General features: G+C 43.5%; 1 protein-coding gene across 3 annotated transcripts in view; it reads right to left on the minus strand.

The window, feature by feature from the left end:
- The window catches only part of EDC4 (enhancer of mRNA decapping 4), a 1,216,007-nt gene that overhangs the window by 155,775 nt on the left and 1,039,955 nt on the right, over positions 1-20,277 (minus strand). For all 3 annotated transcript variants that reach the window (XM_077288123.1, XM_077288125.1, XM_077288126.1), the window contains one exon: positions 3,886-4,049. In XM_077288123.1, the coding sequence (XP_077144238.1) occupies positions 3,886-4,049 (164 nt within the window). The remainder of the gene's footprint in view (positions 1-3,885; positions 4,050-20,277) is intronic.

Raw genomic sequence — 20,277 nt, forward strand, 5'->3', positions numbered from 1 at the left:
CCAAGGCCTAGCTGTAAATGGGTTCCAGGTACAGCTTTGGCACAAAGGCATGAGACTAGAGTCAGCCTAGAGGCCCAGACCATCAATGCAACATTAAACCATGCACTCACCTGTGCTGTCTCCATACCTGCTAGAAGACAGGGGGAGCTGGTAACGCCGAGAGCCTACTGTGGAAGGAAGCGGCGTCCCGTCAGGAATGCTGCATTACTGCCTGTGCCCCCTTCCATGTTCCATCGAAGAACGCACGCCGATCCTATGTGCCGGCGCCCCTTTCTGACGTCACCAGAAGCACAATGGACTTGACCACACAACTTTTGGGAGTAGCGCTGTTTTGCCGGTCGGCGTCCGAGCCGAGAGCCCCCCACTGGGAGGAAGCGGCTCTACCCAGGAGCCCGTCCGCTCGACTGGTCTCTGGGGCTGAGGGACTCCCCACCGGGGAGGGGGAAGGACAGGGGGAAGGATTGGACCTGGAATCCCCCTAAGCCCATTGCACAGGCTGGCTGTTGGCTGAGGAACCTCTCAAAGAGGAGTCTGCCACAGTCCATCTGGTACAGCACTGGTAGCTGAGGGACCTCTACCCAGTTAGGTGTCGGCCACGGACCACTTGATAGGGGGAAGAGAATCCACAGGCTCTCTTCGCTCTAGGAGCAACCTCTCATACGTCCGTCCCTGTAGGGACAGGAAAAAACACTGGAGGGTGGAGGTGGGAGGGTCCTTTTAACCTCTCTGTGATCCTGTCCTGCTATAGGTCAAGGAAGGACGTCCTCCATGGTGCTGTCCATGGTGCTGTCCTGAGGGACGTAATGGACAGTAAAACTGATTGAGACATCAGTAGGTTAAATGTTTTTTAATATCCATACTGAATCAGGAGCCCCATATAATGCTTCATACAGTTCATGAAGGGCCCCATAAAATGCTCCACACAAAATACGCTCCACATAACGCTCCATAAAGGTCATGATGGGCCCCATAACATGCACCATATTAAAATATGTCCCATAAAATGCTGCAGAAAGGTTGATGGCCCCATAGGATGCTCCATAGAATATTATGCCCCATATAATGCTGCAAAAAGGTTGATGGCATCATAAGATGCTCCGTAGAATATTATTCACAATATAATGCTGCACAAAGGTTGATTGCCCCATAAGATGCTCCATAGAATAATATGCCCTATATACTGCCGAGATTAAAAAAAATGACATACTTATCTCTCTGTCACTGGGGGGGGCAACTGGTGCTGGTGTCCTGAACAGGCGGGGACACCAGCGCGCTATGGGGGCCAGGTGCGGGAGTCGCCGATGGCTCAGGCCCCCGACACTTGCAATATTCACCTGTCCCCGTTCCACCGCAGAGCACGGCTGTGTCTTCCGGGTCTTTGCAGTGACTGTTCAGGCAGAGGGCGCACAGTAAACACATCATCGCATCCTCTGACCTGAACGTCACAGCCAGAGGACGCAGAAGACAGAGACCGGCGGGAGAAGAGGACAGGTGAATATCGCATGGCTCATGTCCCCCCCTATACTTACCCACATGGCGCAGTCCCTGCTTCTCCGATGGTCTCTGGCACAGGCAGCTTGTTTCTGTGTTCAGCGGTCACATGGTACCGCTCATTAAAGTAATGAATATGCATCCATATTCATTACTTTAATGAGCGGTACCACGTGACCGCTGAACACAGGAAGAGCTGCTACGCCGAGACAACAGAGTGATGCAGGGAGGACTTGCAGTGATCGCGCAAGGAGTGGGTGAGTATGATGTGACAGCCGCCACTCCTGCCGCTCCCCCTCCCCCGACGACCCCCTGTGACAATGACTCGAGTTTAAGTCAAGAGGGGCACTTTTAGCCTAAAAAATGGGCTGAAAATCGAGTATATACGATACACATACTATACGCATAGATGACATAATTGAATGTTTGAGCAGTCAACTCAGTCCAGATATTTTGCTCTTTGATAGTTATCATAGGCCAAATTGCACAAAATGATTTTGTGCAGTTTAGCCAAAATAGGAAAACGGACTTAATCCCATAATAATTTACACAATTGGATCTATCAATACATTATGGTAACATGTTTAACAAAATTTGTGTGACAAAATGAATCCGTAAATATAAATGACCAACACATATACAAATATACAGTACAGACCAAAAGTTTGGACACACCTTCCCATTTAAAGATTTTTCTGTATTTTCAGGACTATGAAAATTGTAAAATCACACTGAAGTCATCAAAACTATGAATTAACACATGTGGAATTATATACTTAACAAAAAAGTGTGAAACAACTGAAAATATGTTTTATATTCTAGGTTCTTCAAAGTAGCCACCTTTTGCTTTGATGACTGCTTTGCACACTCTTGGTATTCTCTTGATGAGCTTCAAGAGGTAGTCACCGAAAATGGTCTTCCAACAATCTTGAAGGAGTTCCCAGAGATGCTTAGCACTTGTTGGCCCTTTTGCCTTCACTCTGCGGTCCAGCTCACCCCAAACCATCTCGATTGGGTTCAGGTCTGGTGACACTGGATGCCAGGTCATCTGGCGTAGCACCCCGTCACTCTCCTTCTTCGTCAAATAGCCCTTACACAGCCTGGAGGTGTGTTTGGGGTCCTGTTGAAAAATAAATGGTGGTCCAACTAAATGCAAACCTAATGGAATAGCATGCCGCTGCAAGATGCTGTGGTAGCCATGCTGGTTCAGTATGCCTTCAATTTTGAATAAATCCCCAACAGTGTCACCAGCAAAGCACCCCCACACCATCACACCTCCTCCTCCATGCTTCACGGTGGGAACCAGGCATGTAGAGTCCATCCGTTCACCTTTTCTGCGGTCGCACAAAGACACGGTGGTTGGAACCAAAGATCTCAAATTTGGACTCATCAGACAAAAGCAGATTTCCACTGGTCTAATGTCCATTCCTTGTGTTCTTTAGCCCAAACAAGTCTCTTCTGCTTGTTGCCTGTCCTTAGCAGTGGTTTCCTAGCAGCTATTTTACCATGAAGGCCTGCTGCACAAAGTCTCTTAACAATTGCTGAAGAGATGTGTCTGCTGCTAGAACTCTGTGTGGCATTGACCTGGTCTCTAATCTGAGCTGCTGTAAGCCTGCGATTTCTGAGGCAGGTGACTCGGATAAACTTATCCTCAGAAGCAGAGGTGACTCTTAGTCTTCCTTTCCTGGGGCAGTCCTCATGTGAGCCAGTTTCTTTGTAGCGCTTGATGGTTTTTGCAACTGCACTTGGGGACACTTTCAAAGTTTTCCCAATTTTTCGAACTGACTGACCTTCATTTCCTAAAGTAATGATGGCCACTCGTTTTTCTTTACTTAGCTGCTTTTTTCTTGCCATAATACAAATTCTAACAGTATACTCAGTAGGACTATCAGCTGTGTATCCACCGGACTTCTGCTCAACACAACTGATGGTCCCAACCCCATTTATAAGGCAAGAAATCCCACTTATAAACCTGACAGGGCACACCTGTGAATGGAAAACCATTTCCGGTGACTACATCTTGAAGCTCATCAAGAAAACGCCAAGAGTGTGCAAAGCAGTCATCAAAGCAAAAGGTGGCTACTTTGAAGAACCTAAAATATAAGACATATATTCAGTTGTTTCACACTTTTTTGTTAAGTATTGTTATTATTATTTATTGTTATAGCGCCATTTATTCCATGGCGCTTTACATGTGAGGAAGGGTATACATAATATAATAAGTATATAATTCCACATTTGTTAATTTATAGTTTTGATGCCTTCAGTGTGAATTTACAATTTTCATAGTCATGAAAATACAGAAAAATCTTTAAATGAGAAGTTGTGTCCAAACTTTTGGTCTGTATTGTATATACAAATGTTTTCAAATAACACATTTTGTAGAAGACTTACTTAAGTTTGAGTTCACTGTGGGTGCAAAGGTCAAAGGATAGTTGCTGGATGAGAGAAAGCAGAACAGGTTGAGTAAGTGGGCAGGGATGTTGTCCAAAAACTTGTTGCAAATCCACTGTCTCACAGACATACAGGATTAAATTTAGGTCTGAAGCTGTTAAAGCCTGTTTAAAAAAAAATATGTATAAATTAATTATATCACCATGTGTTACAGTACCTAAAATACTAAATAAAAAAAAGAACTTTGGGCAATGAGAGAATGCAAGGATTTACGCTTGTTTTTACCAATGAATATTTCAGGTAACTATCATGCTTTTGTAAATTAAACAAATATCTAAAATCCCAAATCCAAGAAGGTTGGAATGCTCTATAAAATGTAAAGAAAATAAGAATGCAATGATCTGGAAATGTATTATAGCCACTTTTTATTCACAACAAAACAATTAAACGTACATCAAAAGTTGAAAGTTAGAGATTTTTCATTTAAATTTTTAAAAACAAAGCGGCACTGTGTGTGACAGACGGTCAGTTAATACAGTGGGTATGGAAAGTATTGAGACCCCTTTAACCCCTGAAGCTTTTTTCAGTTTTGCGGTTTTGTTTTTCCCTCCACTCCTTCCCAGAGCCATAACTTTTTTATTTTTCCGTCAATATCGCCATGTGAGGGCTTATTTTTTACGGGATGAGTTGTACCTTTGAACGACATCATTGGTTTTCCATGTCGTGTACTAGAAAATGGGAAAAAAATTCCAAGTGTGGTGAAATTGCAAAAAAAGTGCAATCCCACACATTTTTTGTTTAGCTTTTTTGTTAGGTTCACTAAATGTTAAACTGACCTGCCAATAGGATTATCCAGGTCATTACGAATTCATATGCATGTAGGATAGCTGCGGAGACACCATCACGTGTTTCTCAACGCAAGCAGTGAATAGCCAGACCTTTCCCCGGGAAGGAACAACCACGGGAAGGGCAGCATCCAGTAAAGGAAAACATCCAATACAGGAAAACCACCTATGCCAAGCATGGTATCCATCCACAGACAGCTGTTTCGGGGTGTTTGCCCCTCATCAGTGTGGAGTAGGAATCTGGCTATTAGGAGCAGTGCCTAGTAAAAGGCTGTGAAGGAACAGATGATTGGCCTCGGGGAGACCAAAACATCCAACACCGCGGAGACACCATCACGTGTTTCTCAGCGCAGTGATCCAGAACACTGCCCCCATCCCTTATGGGAAATATGCAAATGCATGTAGGATAGCTGCGGAGACACCATCACGTGTTTCTCAACGCAAGCAGTGAATAGCCAGACCTTTCCCCGGGAAGGAACAACCACGGGAAGGGCAGCATCCAGTAAAGGAAAACATCCAATACAGGAAAACCACCTATGCCAAGCATGGTATCCATCCACAGACAGCTGTTTCGGGGTGTTTGCCCCTCATCAGTGTGGAGTAGGAATCTGGCTATTAGGAGCAGTGCCTAGTAAAAGGCTGTGAAGGAACAGATGATTGGCCTCGGGGAGACCAAAACATCCAACACCGCGGAGACACCATCACGTGTTTCTCAACGCAGTGATCCAGAACACTGCCCCCATCCCTTATGGGAAATATGCAAATGCATGTAGGATAGCTGCGGAGACACCATCACGTGTTTCTCAACCCAAGCAGTGAATAGCCAGACCTTTCCCCGGGAAGGAACAACCAGGGGAAGGGCAGTATCCAGTAAAGGAAAACATCCAATACAGGAAAACCACCTATGCCAAGCATGGTATCCATCCACAGACAGCTGTTTCGGGGTGTTTGCCCCTCATCAGTGTGGAGTAGGAATCTGGCTATTAGGAGCAGTGCCTAGTAAAAGGCTGTGAAGGAACAGATGATTGGCCTCGGGGAGACCAAAACATCCAACACCGCGGAGATGGTGGATGCTGCCCTTCCCATGGTTGTTCCTTCCCGGGGAAAGGTCTGGCTATTCACTGCTTGCATTGAGAAACACGTGATGGTGTCTCAGCAGCTATCCTACATGCATTTGCATATTTCCCATAAGTGATGGGGGCAGTGTTCTGGATCACTGCGTTGAGAAACACGTGATGGTGTCTCCGCGGTGTTGGATGTTTTGGTCTCCCCGAGGCCAATCATCTGTTCCTTCACAGCCTTTTACTAGGCACTGCTCCTAATAGCCAGATTCCTACTCCACACTGATGAGGGGCAAACACCCCGAAACAGCTGTCTGTGGATGGATACCATGCTTGGCATAGGTGGTTTTCCTGTATTGGATGTTTTCCTTTACTGGATGCTGCCCTTCCCGTGGTTGTTCCTTCCCGGGGAAAGGTCTGGCTATTCACTGCTTGCGTTGAGAAACACGTGATGGTGTCTCCGCAGCTATCCTACATGCATTTGCATATTTCCCATAAGGGATGGGGGCAGTGTTCTGGATCACTGCGTTGAGAAACACGTGATGGTGTCTCCGCGGTGTTGGATGTTTTGGTCTCCCCGAGGCCAATCATCTGTTCCTTCACAGCCTTTTACTAGGCACTGCTCCTAATAGCCAGATTCCTACTCCACACTGATGAGGGGCAAACACCCCGAAACAGCTGTCTGTGGATGGATACCATGCTTGGCATAGGTGGTTTTCCTGTATTGGATGTTTTCCTTTACTGGATGCTGCCCTTCCCGTGGTTGTTCCTTCCCGGGGAAAGGTCTGGCTATTCACTGCTTGCATTGAGAAACACGTGATGGTGTCTCCGCAGCTATCCTACATGCATTTGCATATTTCCCATAAGGGATGGGGGCAGTGTTCTGGATCACTGCGTTGAGAAACACGTGATGGTGTCTCCGCGGTGTTGGATGTTTTGGTCTCCCCGAGGCCAATCATCTGTTCCTTCATTACGAATTCATAGACACCAAATATGTCTAGGTTATTTTTTTATCTAAGTGGTGAAAAAACATTCCAAACTTTGCTAAAAAAATTGCGCAATTTTTCGAGACTCGTAACATCTTCATTTTTCGGGATCTCGGGTCGGGTGAGGGCTTATTTTTTGCGTGCCGAGTTTTTAATGATAGTATTTTGGTGCAGTTACATTCTTTTGATCACCCGTTCTTGCATTTAATACAATGTCGCGGCGACCAAAAAAAAAAGTAATTCTTGCATTTTGAATTTTTTCTTTCTTGCTACGCCGTTTAAAGATCAAATTACCGTAATCCTTTTTTTTATTGATAGATCGGGCGATTCTGAACGCTGTGATACCAAATATGTGTAGGTTTGATTTTTTTATGCTTTTATTTTGGGGTGGGGGGTGATTTAAACTTTTATTTTATTTATTTTTTTTTTTCATGTTTTTATAACATTTTTTTTTTTTTTTTAACTTTTGCCATGCTTCAATAGCCTCCATTTACAAAACAGCTGACATGTCCTGGCTTTGATGCGGGCGTACAGCCGAAGCCCGCATCAAAGCAGGGGATCTGCCATTGAACATACGTACCATACGTCCGATGGCAGAAAGGGGTTAAACTTTTGACTGTTTCACTGCAGCCATTTGGAAAATTCAAAAAAGTTCTTTTTTTTCTCAATGTACACTCTGCACCCCATATTGACTGAAAAAAGAAACAGAAATATAGTAATTTTTGCAAATTTATTAAAAAAGAAAAACTGAAATATCACATGGTCATAAGTATTCAGACCTTTTGCTCTGTATTGAGTAGAAGCACCCTTTTGAGCTAGTACAGCCATGAATCTTATTGGTAATGATGCAACAAGTTTTTCACGCCTGGTTTTGGGGATCCTCTGCCATTCCTTCCTTGCAGATCCTCTCCAGTTCCACCAGGTTGGATGGTGAACAGCCATTTTCAGGTCTCTCCAGAGATGCTCAATTGGGTTTAGGTCAGGGCTCTGGCTGGGTCAGTCAAGAATGGTCACAAGATTTGTTTTGAAGCCACTTTGCCTTTGAAGCCTTTGCTATTTTAGCTGTGTACTTAGGGTCCACTCACCTAACAAAAATATTCAACCTCTCTCTCTTCCGGTATCTTTCACTCCTCATTTAAGCATGCCATCATACATTCATTACTTAAAAAAACATCCCTCGACCAAACCTGTGCTGCTAACTATAGACCTGTATCTAATCTTCCCTTCATCTCTAAACTCCTCGAACGCCTGGTCCACTCATGTCTTATCTGCTATTTCTCAGATAACTTCCTTCTCGACCCTAGTCAATCTGGTTTCTGCTCTTTACACTCTACTGAAACTGCCCTCACTAAAGTTTCTAATGATCTACTAACAGCTAAATCTAATGGTCACTGCTCCATGCTAATTCTCTTGGATCTCTAAGCAGCATTCGACACTGTGGATCATCAACTCCTACTCAATATGCTCTGTTCCATCAGCCTTAAGGACACCGTTCTCTCCGGGTTCTCCTCCTATCTCTCTGACCGCTCTTTCATTGTATCTTTTACTGGATCCTCCTCCTTTCATCTTCCCCTTACTGTTGGGGTTCCTCAAGGATCAGTCCTAGGCCCCCTCCTCTTCTCTTTGTATACCACCCCTATTGCACAAACAATCAGTAGATTTGGGTTCCTGTACCATCTCTATGCTGATGACACCCAATTATAAACTTCTGCTCCTGATATCTCACCTGCCTTTTTAGAAAACACCAGTGATTATCTTACCGCTGTCTCTAACATCATGTCCTCCCTCTATCTGAAACGGAACCTGTGAAAAACTGAACTCCTCGTGTTTACTCCCTCTACTAACCTACCTTTGCCTGGTATTACCATCTCTGTGTGTGGTTCCACCATTACTCCCAAGCAACATGCCCGCTGCCTTGGGGTCATACTTGATTCCGAGTTTCATTCACCCCCACATCCGATCAATGGCTCGCTCTTGTTATATGCACCTCAAAAACATTTCTAGAATTTGCCCTTTTCTTACTTTCAACTCTGCAAAAACTCTTACAGTTTCACTTAGTCATTCTTGTCTGGACTATTGTAACTCTCTACTAATCGGCCTCCCTCTTACCAAACTCTCCCCTCTCCAATCTGTCCTGAATGCTGCAGCCAGGATCATATTCTTCACCAATAGTTATTCCGATGCCTCTACCTTGTGCCAGTCATTACACTGGTTACCCATCCACTCCAGAATCCAGTACAAACTTATTACCCTCATCCACAAAGCACTCCAAGGCTCAGCACCACCCTCCATCTCCTCCCTGGTCTCAGCCGACCACCCTACCCGTGCTCTCCGTTCTGCTAATGACCTGAGGTTAACATCCTCAATAATCAGAACCTCCTTCTCCAGTCTCCAAGACTTTTCACGTGCTGCACCAATTCTTTGGAATGCACTACTCAGGTTATTACGATTAATCCCCAATCCCCACAGTTCTAAGCGTGCCATAAAAACGCATTTGTTCAGACTGGACTACCGTCTCAATGCATTAACCTAACTATCTCTGTGTTGCCCATTCAAAAAACTTAAACCATAATTAGGTTCCTCGTATCATGTTCTCATACGCTTTCTGCATTTAATAGCCCTCTGTGTCTGTACTGTTACATATTTAGGCCGTTAACTGGTTCACGCAGCTTTACATGAACACCCAATTCTTAAACTATGGCTGGTCCGAACAACGAAAGCAATTGTTACCATCGACCTCTCGTGTCTCCCCTTTTTCCTCATAGTTTGTAAGCTTGCGAGCAGGGCCCTCATTCCTCTTAGTATCTATTTTGATCTGTGTTTATTGTTATGCTGTAATGTCTATTGTCTGTACAAGTCCCCTCTATAATGTAAAGTGCTGCGGAATAAGTTGGCACTATATAAATAAAAAATTATTACTATTTTGTTGGAAAGTGAACCATCGGCTCAAGTCTGATGAGCAACACCTGGTTTTCTTCACACATACCGCTTAGGGTATGTGCACACGTATCTGTGAGGGCTGCGGATTTTTCCGCAGCGGATTTGAGAAATCCGCAGTGCAAAACCGCTGCGGTTTTTACTGTGGATTTATTGCGGCTTCCGCTGCGGGTTTACACCTGCAGTTTTCTATTGGAGCAGATGTAAACCCGCAGCGGAATCCACACAAATAATTGACATGCTGCGGAATGTAAACCGCAACGTTTCTGCGCGTTTTTTTCCGCAGCATGTGTACTGCGGATTTCGTTTCCCATAGGTTTACATTATACTGTAAACGCATTGGAAACCGCTGAGGACCTGCAGCTGCGGAAATGCTGCGGATCCGCAGCAAAATCCACAGAGTGTGCACATACCCTTAGAATTATAACCAAAAAGGTCTATCTTCGTCTTATCAGGCCAGAGAATCATATTTCTCATAGTCTGGGAGTCCTTCATATGTTTTTAGCAAACTATGTGGGCTTTCATATGTCTTGCATTGAGGAGAAGCTTCCGTTGGGCCACTCTGCCATAAAGGCCCAATTGGTGGAGGGCTGCAGTGATAGTTGACTTTGTGGAATTTTCTCCCATCTCCCTACTGCATCCCTGGAGCTCAGCCAGTGATCTTGGAGTTCTTCTTTACCTTTCTCACCAAGGCTCTTCTCCCATGATTGCTCAATTGGGCTGGACAGCAAGGTCTAGGAAGACTTCTGGTCATCTCAAACTTCTTCCATTTAAGGATTATGAAAGCCACTGTGCTCTTAGGAACCTTGAGTACTGCAGAAATTCTGTTGTAACCTTGGCCTGATCTGTGCCTTGCCACAATTCTGTCTCTGAGTTCCTTGGCCAGATCCTTTGACCTCATGATTCTCATTTAGGCCGGGGTCACACTTGTGAGTGTGATGAGAGTCTCTCGCATCAATACCCGCCACTGCCTCCGGCACTCGGACAGGAGCGTGCGGCTGCATAGAAATATATGCTGCCGCACACTCCAGTACCGAGTGCCTGCAGCAGTGCCAGGTATTGATGTGAGAGACTCGCGCTAGTTTCTTGCATCACACTTGCAAGTGTGACCCCGGCCTTAGTCTGACATGCAGTGAGCTGTGAGGTCTTATATAGACAGGTGTGTGCCTTTCCAAATCAAGTCCTATCAGTTTAATTAAACACAGCTGGCTGGCCTCCAATGAAGGAGTAGAACCATCTCAAGGAGGATCACAAAGAAATATACAGCATGTGACTTAAATATTAGAGTCTGAGCCTTTAAAGGGTCTGAATACTTATGACCATGTGATATTTCAATTTTTCTTTTTTATTACGGTTAATTTGCAAACATTACTAAATTTTTTTTTTTGGTCAAGATGGGGTACAGAGGGTACATTAACGAGAAAAAATTAACTTTTTTGGCTTTACCAAATGGCTGCTATGAAACAAAAAGTGAAAAATTTAAAGGGGTAAGAATACTTTCCGTACCCACTGCATCTTCATGAGAATAAGTGCTATGCATTTTAACACCGGACAGATCCACAGGCCAGTCATGTGTGTTGGGAGTACAACAGAGTTTAACTCTTAAGGATCGGGCAATTTTTCGTTTTGTGTGCTTTTGTCTTTTCCTCCCCTTATTCCAAAAGCCCTAACTTTTTAATGTTTCTTTTGACATAGCTGTGTGAAGGCTTGTTTTTTGAAGAATGAGTTGTACTTTTGCGCAAAAGCATTCATTTTATAATATGAAGTAATGGAAAGTGGTAAACAAATTCTAAGTGTGGCGAAATAGCAAAGAGTGCAATTCTGCAATTATTATTTTTTTTCCATCTACAGCGCTCATGTTACTGTAAAAATGACCTGGCAACATGATTCTCCAGGTCAGTATGAATCTGTAGATACCAAACATGCATAATTTGTGCTTATTTTCAATGGTGAAAAAACCTTGGAAATATGGAAAAAAAAATGTTGCTTGTGTTGTGACATTCTTGTTTTTTGCGCCCCGTGCCAATGTTTTCATTGATATCATTTGAGGTATATACAATGTTTTGATCGCTGCCTCTTGCATTTTATTTTCTATGATTGCAGCGGACAAAAAAAAAATCATGGAATTTCAATTTTTGTTTGCCTTGTTACGTCGTTTACCGATCAGATTAATTTACTTTATATTTTGATAGATCTACCTTTTACTAATGCAACCATACCAAATGTGTATTCTTTTTCTTATTTCTTTTTAATATGGTAAAATATGGTATTTTTTTTCCTTATTTACTTTTCACTCTATTTGTTAGTCCACTTAAGGACTGCGATCATCTGCTCACTTGTGCTATACACAGCAGTACTTCAGCACTGCTATGTATAGCTAAAATCACAGTCTCATATATGAATGCCAGCTGCAGGCTGGTTTTCAAAGATGTAGCATTAGTGACACAGGGGTCTTCAGACCTCTGGCTGTTACAGCAAGCATCGGCGTGCCACGATTGACTCATGAGCACATCGACCAGCAGTTAAATCAGTGACCCCACTGCTGGTGCTCAATAAATGCCACAGTCACACATTAAAAACGACATTTGACAGGGTAGCAGGCTGTTTGAATCAGCAATAATCTTCAGGGAAATATGTGGACTATGCTTGTGAGGCCACATCAAAGGCACAGATACGGGGGTGTGACCATGCACTAGTACAGAGAAGACATTTGTGTTAAGAGCTCCTAGGATCATGCTATAAAATACTGACATAACTATTCCCTTGACACACTAAATCACTCTCTGCCTGCTATAAGGGTGTAAGTTGACAGCTGTGAGGAGGGGTATGAGCAGTGGAGGCTGGAAACTGCAGAGAGGCCTCGGTGTCTTGAGTGCTGAGGAGAAGCAGCGTCCATCTTGGAAGTCTGGGACCAGAGGGGGAATTATATCTCCATACTCAACACAACAGAGTAGATACTATGGGTCCCAATGCGAAGCAAAGTGTGGCTGCTGGCATGCAGTGAATGTTAAAAAAAAAAAAAAAAGCAGCCGGCAGGCAAGCTGCAGAGCGTGCGCCCCCAAGTCCTAAAGTCCTCAGAGTTCTACTGCTACATCCTGCGGGAGACTCTGTGAGGAAGTCATACAGAAGGAAAGTGTTCCTGGTGCAGAACAGCGGCTAAGACATTGATTATAAGACAGCTACAACCCGTAGTAAAAAGATGGGTCAGGAAGATGGGGGCAGTGTGACGGATTCCAAGATGGTGCCCATGTGTCTAGTGGAAAGAGGCAAAAAGATCTGTAGGGAAACATTGCAGCAAGATCGGGGAAATTTGCACATGAATGGTTTGCTGCTACACCTGGTCCACAGCTGTCAGGGTCGCATTTACAGGGGGAGCATAATACAATACCGCTATTCAGCCCTTGTGGTGGAAAGGGAGGATGAGGATACCCTGAAGCTGACCAGATCTGTTTCAACATCTTAAAATGTGGGGTAATCTTCCAAGGACTGTAATCCTGGGGAAAAATCCCTGGGGAAATCCCCCTTCCTTCTGAATGTATTTAATGCCTTAATCCAAAATAACACGATAGGTCACATTCATGGAAGATTGCCATTATCCTGACAGGTTTATTGAAAGGTGACTGTTGGAGTTTTTTGTAAGAGAGTCTTGTGACGTCACAGCATTCCTTCTTAATTATGCCACACATAAATTGTGTAGGCCCAGAATCATAAACTTTTGTCTTAAGTATTGACTCTTCTTGTAGAACGAATATTTACCTCTAATATATTATCTCTTACAGTTTATCTTCTGTTATCTTTGCAAAACAGTAAAGGTACCGTCACATTAAGCGACGCTGCAGCGATATAGACAACGATGCCGATCGCTGCAGCGTCGCGGTTTCGTCATTGTGTGGTCGCTGGAGAGCTGTCACACAGGCAGCTCTCCAGCGACCAACGATGCCAAAGTCCCCGGGTAACCAGGGTAAACATCGGGTTACTAAGCGCAGGGCCGCGCTTAGTAACCCGATGTTTACCCTGGTTACCAGTGTAAATGTAAGAAAAAACAAACACTACATACTTACATTCCGGTGTCTGTTGCGTCCCCCGGCGTCCGCTTCCCTGCACTGTGTAAGTGCCGGCCCTAAAGCAGAGCGGTGACGTCAACGCTGTGTTCTGCTTTACGGCCGGCCGGCGCTGACACAGTGCAGGGAAGCGGACGCCGGGGGACGTGACAGACATCAGAAGGTGAGTATGTAGTGTTTGGTTTTTTTTACATTTACAATGGTAACCAGGGTAAATATCGGGTTACTAAGCGCGGCCCTGCACTTAGTAACCAGATGTTTACCCTGGTTACCAGTGAAGACATCGCTGGATCGGTGTCACACACACCGATCCAGCGATGTCAGCGGGTGATCTAGCGACAAAATAAAGTTCTGGACTTCTAGCTCCGACCAGCGATGTCACAGCAGGATCCTGATCGCTGCTGCTTGTCAAACATAACAATATCGCTATCCAGGACGCTGCAACGTCACGGATCGCTATTGTTATTGTTGTTAAGTTGTTCAGTGTGAAGGTACCTTAAGGCATGGCAACTGAACAATGATGTTAGCTAATATGTTGATTACTTGCATTGTTTATGCCAGCCAGTTTCTTGGCATTCCCAAACAGAGGAGGAAAAACTATGCAAATAGATTACATAATTAAACAATGCAGGTTGGCCTCGTTCACACCTCTCTCTGACCTCTGGATGCAGGTAGAAGGTCAGTTGAGAACTTTATAAAGTGACTTTTTCTTCTGATTGGGGTGACTGTTAAGGATCTCAGCTTAGTGTACTACGGACCCAACTGGAAGAACACAGGACTGGTTCACTGACCATCACTGAAAGCCCAGAGATGTCTTAAAGAATCCAGGTTGGGACAATCGGGTCACCTGGCCATATACTGCACTGCTCTCGGTTAGCTTCCTAAGCATATAATTACCTCAACGCTGTGGGGGCCCGACAAAAGCGGGGAGCCACTGATAGGTATGCGATGCTGGAAGCAGCTCTAACCCCGGCAAGTGAGTGGAAGAGTGAGACTCTAATTTGCACCATCTTGGGTATTTGCTGGGACTGCCCTGTATGCGATTGGGTGTTAGTGGTTCAATAAATTATTTACACACTGTTTTACCTACACCCACGGGGAGAGAGAGTGGGCGTTTGGTGGTACGAGCCTTGGTCCATGCAATCTTTCTAAAGACAGCCAGGCCAGTGGACGAGAGCACCCACTGACCCCCATGTCTCCACAAGTCTCTCTCCCCAGTGTTTGCAGTGGAGAGGGCTCTACAAGACTAGGCTTAGTGGGAAGGCCCTGTACCTTTTGAGCAATAAATCAGAATTCATATGGGACACAAGTTGCTCTTGTTCTGTTATTTCTCCGGCCTAAACCTCTCACATACAATCTGGCAGCAGACAAGATGAGAACACATGCATCTCGTGTGCCCTAACAGGGGTAGCAGTTAAGTGTCCCAAGGAATATCCGAGGCATGAGAGACCATTCAAAAAGGCAAGCCATTATTGAATTTATATTAGGAAATCAGGGGCAATGATTGTAGGTCTGAAAGAAAAGCACATGGTGGCTGAGTTCATTAGCTTGATAAATAGAGCATGAATTGGGTTTGCACTTCACTCAGTTTCCTCTAATTACTCACGGGAAGGGGGGAGTTAGCCTTCTAATTCACAGCAAAATACCCGTTCAATGTATTGACCTTTTTAAAGATGAAGGAAGATTGGTGGGGGTGCGCTGCAAGGTGGCATGCTTCGAATGTATGATTGTAGTGGTATATATTTCTCATTCCTTTTCAAATATCCCAATTAAAGGGAATCTGTCACCCCAAAATCGTACATGAGCTGCGGCCTCAGGGGCTTATCTACAGCATTCTGTAATGCAGAAAGCTGTAGATAAGCCCCTGATGCCGGTGGCCACAGCTCATATACGATTTTGTGGGTGACCGACTTCCTTTATGAAAATATTGGTGAAACTTGCAGATGGCTGGAACTACAGCTAATAATTAAGGGGGTTTTAATAATATTAGTAATCCACAGATACGGTGGGGATTAGACAACCCTTTGAGTGGAAAATGAATCCTTTCTGGCTGAAATTAATTGTGAGGACGTTTGGAGGAAATTGGTGAGTTTTTTAAGATTGATGAGGAGTTGGATCCAAATAACATATGGGATACCATGACGGGCTTTTCTGAGGGGGGGTACTTTTTAGCGAAATTAAGAGCTCAAGATAATTTGCGAAAAAGGGGTTTAGAATAGGAAGATGGAGTCAGCGCAAATGTACCATGGGTACGGAAAGTATTCAGACTCTTTAAATTTTTCACTCTGTTTCATTGCAGCCATTTGGTAAATTAAAAAAAAAAGTTCATTTTTTTTCAAATTAATGTACACTCTGCACCCCATCTTGACTGACAAAAAAAAATGAAATATAGAAATTTTTGCAAATTTAATAAAAACGAAAAACTGAAATATCACGGTCATAAATATTCAGACCCTTTGATCAGACACTCATATTTAAGTCACATGCTGTCCATTTCCTTGTGATCCTCAAGATGGTTCTACTGTTTTATTGAATTCCAGCTATGTTTATTTAAACTGATAGGACTTGATTTGGAAAGGCACACACCTGTCTATATAAGACCTCATAGCTCACAGTGCAGACCAAATGAGAACCATTAGCTCAAAGGAACTGGCCAAGGAGCTCAGAGACAGAATTGTGGCAAGGCACATATCTGGCTAAGGTTACAACAGAATTTCTGCAGTACTCAAGGTTTCTAAGAGCACAGTGGCCTCCATAATCCTTAAATGGAAGATGTTTGGGACCACCAGTAGTCTTCCTAGACCTGGCTGTCCAGCCAAACTAAGAAATCATGAAAGAGCCTTGGTGAGAGAGCTAAAGAAGAACCCTAAGATCACTGTGGCTGAGCTCCAGAGATGCAGTAGGGAGATGTGAGAAAGTTCCACAAAGTCAACTATCACTGCTGCCCTCCACCAATTGGGCCTTTACGGCAGAGTGGCCCGACGGAAGCCTTTCCTCAGTGCAAGACATATGAAAGGCGCATAGAGTTTGCTAAAAAACACATGAAGTACTCCCAGACTATGAGAAATAAGATTCTCTGGTCTGATGCCAAAGATAGACGTTTTTGGTGATAATTAAAAGCGGTATGTGTGGAGAAAATCAGGGACTGCTCACCACCTGCCCAATCCAATCCCAACAGTGAAACATGGCGGTGGTAGCATCATGCTATGGAGGCGTTTTTCAGCTGCAGGGACATGACGACTGGTTGCCATTGAAGGAAACATGAATCCGGCCAAATACAGAGATATCCTGGAAAAAAAAACTCTTCCAGAGTGCTCTGGATCTCAGACTTGGCCGAAGGTTCGCCTTCCAACAAGTCAATGACCCTTAGCACACAGCTAAAATAACAATGGAGTGGCTTCAGAACAACGCTGTGACCATTTTTGACTGGCCCAGCCAGAGCCCTGACCTAAAACCAATTGAGTATCTCTGGAGAGACCTGAAAATGGCTGTTCACCATCCAACATGATGGAACTGGAGAGGATCTGCAAGGAAGAATTGTAGAGGATCCCTTAATCCAGGTGTGAAAAACTTACTGAGCAAAGGGTCTGAATACTTATGACCATGTGATATTTCAGTTTTTCTTTTTTAATAACTTTGCAAAAATTTCTACATTTGGTTTTTTCAGTCAACCTTGGATGTACAGTGTACATTAATGAGAAAAAAATGAATTTTTTTGAATTTATCAAATTGCTTCAATGAAACAAAGAGTGAAAAATTTAAACGGGTCTCAATACTTTCCGTACCCACTGTATATCCATAGTGTAGTCATATTTATATCAGATATTCATGCATATAGTCAGCCAAGCATGCATAACTCGACATGTTTCCCTGTCAGTCGGTTCATCAGGAGAACATACTGGCATAAATACATATAAAGAAGTCAAGACTTATCTTAGAGTTTCAAAAGTCATAGAGACAGCGTGGGAATGATGCCCATCTGTGCGTGTCAAGGAATCAATATCCGCCATGCCTATTCTTCACCGCAGACCCTCCATTTAAGCCATCAACCCGAGGTACTTCCGGTTGACCTCGATATTCACTTCCTGCACTGGTGGAACACAAATGTGGTTCACCTCACGCTTGCTCCGGATGTAACTATCCACCATTGCTGGATTTATTTCCATATTGGTGAACAACAGATGCGGTTCCACGTGCGCATGCGCCGAGCACCACTACTTCTTATGGCAGGGTAGGTTACTCCCTACCTATGTAAGCCTCATCCCGACGTCTTCTTTCTCTCGGTACTCATGCTGTCTATTTTATAGCATCAGGATGCTTTAATACACAAGCAATTTAATCTATATACTCAGAGTAACATACTCGTCCATCTCAGTGCTTGTATATGAGAAAGTATATCTATATAACTAAAATATAATTCTGGGGACTGGTACCAAAAAAGATGAAATCAAGGTCATTAGAACCCAGGATTATATACATTAGAAGAATCAACTAATATGGTGAGCGGACTAAACCTATAAAGCTCATTCATAAACTTACAAGAGTCAGTTATGATGAAAATTTTATACAATGTCCATGGTTAATTATGGCCAGGACCTATCCAGGACAATGGGCCTGTGTAAGGGGTTTCTCTCATTGGGGTCAGCAAAACAGGAAGACAGGGGCGAAACCAATGGTGTCATGACACCAGACCAGCAAAATCTGATCTCCAATATGGTGCTTCCTCCCTTCTGAGCTGTGCACTGCAACTCAAAAGTATTTGACGTACTCAGGAGAAATATTGGGGACTAAAAACATTTTTGTGAGAAAAATATTTTTTCTTTATGTCCACACATTCTGTGAACCATCTGTGGGTTCAAGGTGTACACGACACATCTAGATAGATTCCTTGAGTGGTCTAGTTTCCAAAACTGGGCCACTTGTGTGGTATTTCCTCTGCTTAGACATATCAGGGGCTCTCCAAATGCAACATGACACCAGCAGACAATTCCAAAACGTCACTCCTTTCCTTACGAGCGCTGCCATAGTCTCCCACATGCCGTCTATTGGCATGTTAAACCCTTTACCCCCAAGGGTGGTTTGCACGTTAATGACCGGGCCAATTTTTACAATTCTGACCACTGTCCCTTTATGAGGTTATAACTCTGGAACGCTTCAACGGATCTTGGCGATTCTGACCATGTTTTCTCGTGACATATTGTACTTCATGATAGTGGTAAAATGTATTCGATATAACTTGCGTTTATTTGTGAAAATTTTTTTCTGACTTTGAATTTTTAAGCCCTTAAATCACAGAGATATGTCACACAAAATACTTAATAGGTATCATTTCCCACATGTCTACTTTACATCAGCACAATTTAGGAACCAATTTTTTTTTTTGTTAGGGAGTTACAAGGGTTAAAAGTTGACCAGCAATTTCTCATTTTTACAACACCATTTTTTTTTAGGGACCACATCTCATTTGAAGTCATTTTGAGGGGTCTATATGATAGAAAATACCCAAGTGTGACACCATTCTCAAAACCACATTCAAGAAGTTTATTAACCCTTCAGGTGGTTCACAGGAATTTTTGGAATGTTTAAATAAAAATGAATATTTAACTTTTTTTTTTTTTACACAAAATTTATTTCAGCTCCAATTTGTTTTATTTTACCAAGGGTAACAGGAGAAAATGGACCCCAAAAGTTGTTGTAAAATTTGTGCTGAGTACGCTGATACCCCATATGTGGGGTTAAACCACTGTTTGGGAGCATAGCAGAGCTCGGAAGGGAAGGAGCGCCATTTGACTTTTCAATGCAAAATTGACTGGAATTGTGATGGAATGCCATGTTGCGTTTGGAGAGCCCCTGATGTGCCTTAACATTGAAACCCCCCACAAGTGACACCATTTTGGAAAGTAGACCCCCTAAGGAACTTATCTAGATGTGTGGTGAGAACTTTGACCCACCAAGTGCTTCACAGAAGTTTATAATGCAGAGCCGTAAAAATAAAAAAAAATATTTTTTCACAAAAATTGTCTTTCCGCCCCCAATTTTTTATTTTCCCAAGGGTAAGAGAAGAAATTGGACCCCAAAAGTTGTTGTGTAATTTGTCCTGAGTACGCCGATACCCAATATGTGGGAGTAAACCACTGTTTGGGCGCATAGCAGAGCTCAGAAGGGAAGGAGTGCCATTTGACTTTTCAATGCAAAATTGACTGGAATTGAGATGGAACGCCATGTTGCATTTGGAGAGCCCCTGATGTGCCTAAACATTGAAACTCCCCACAAGTGACACCACTTTGGAAAGTAGACCCCCTAAGGAACTTATCTAGATGTGTTTTGAGAGCTTTGATCCCCCAAGTGTTTCACTACAGTTTATAACGCAGAGCCGTGAAAATAAAAAATCTTTTTTTTTTCACAAAAATGATTTTTTAGCCCCCAGTTTTGTATTTTCACAAGGGTAAAATGATAAATTGGACCCCAAAAGCTGTTGTCCAATTTGTCCTGAGTACGCTGA

This window comes from Ranitomeya variabilis, chromosome 2 (assembly GCF_051348905.1).
Source record: "Ranitomeya variabilis isolate aRanVar5 chromosome 2, aRanVar5.hap1, whole genome shotgun sequence".
Classification (NCBI taxonomy): domain Eukaryota; kingdom Metazoa; phylum Chordata; class Amphibia; order Anura; family Dendrobatidae; genus Ranitomeya; species Ranitomeya variabilis.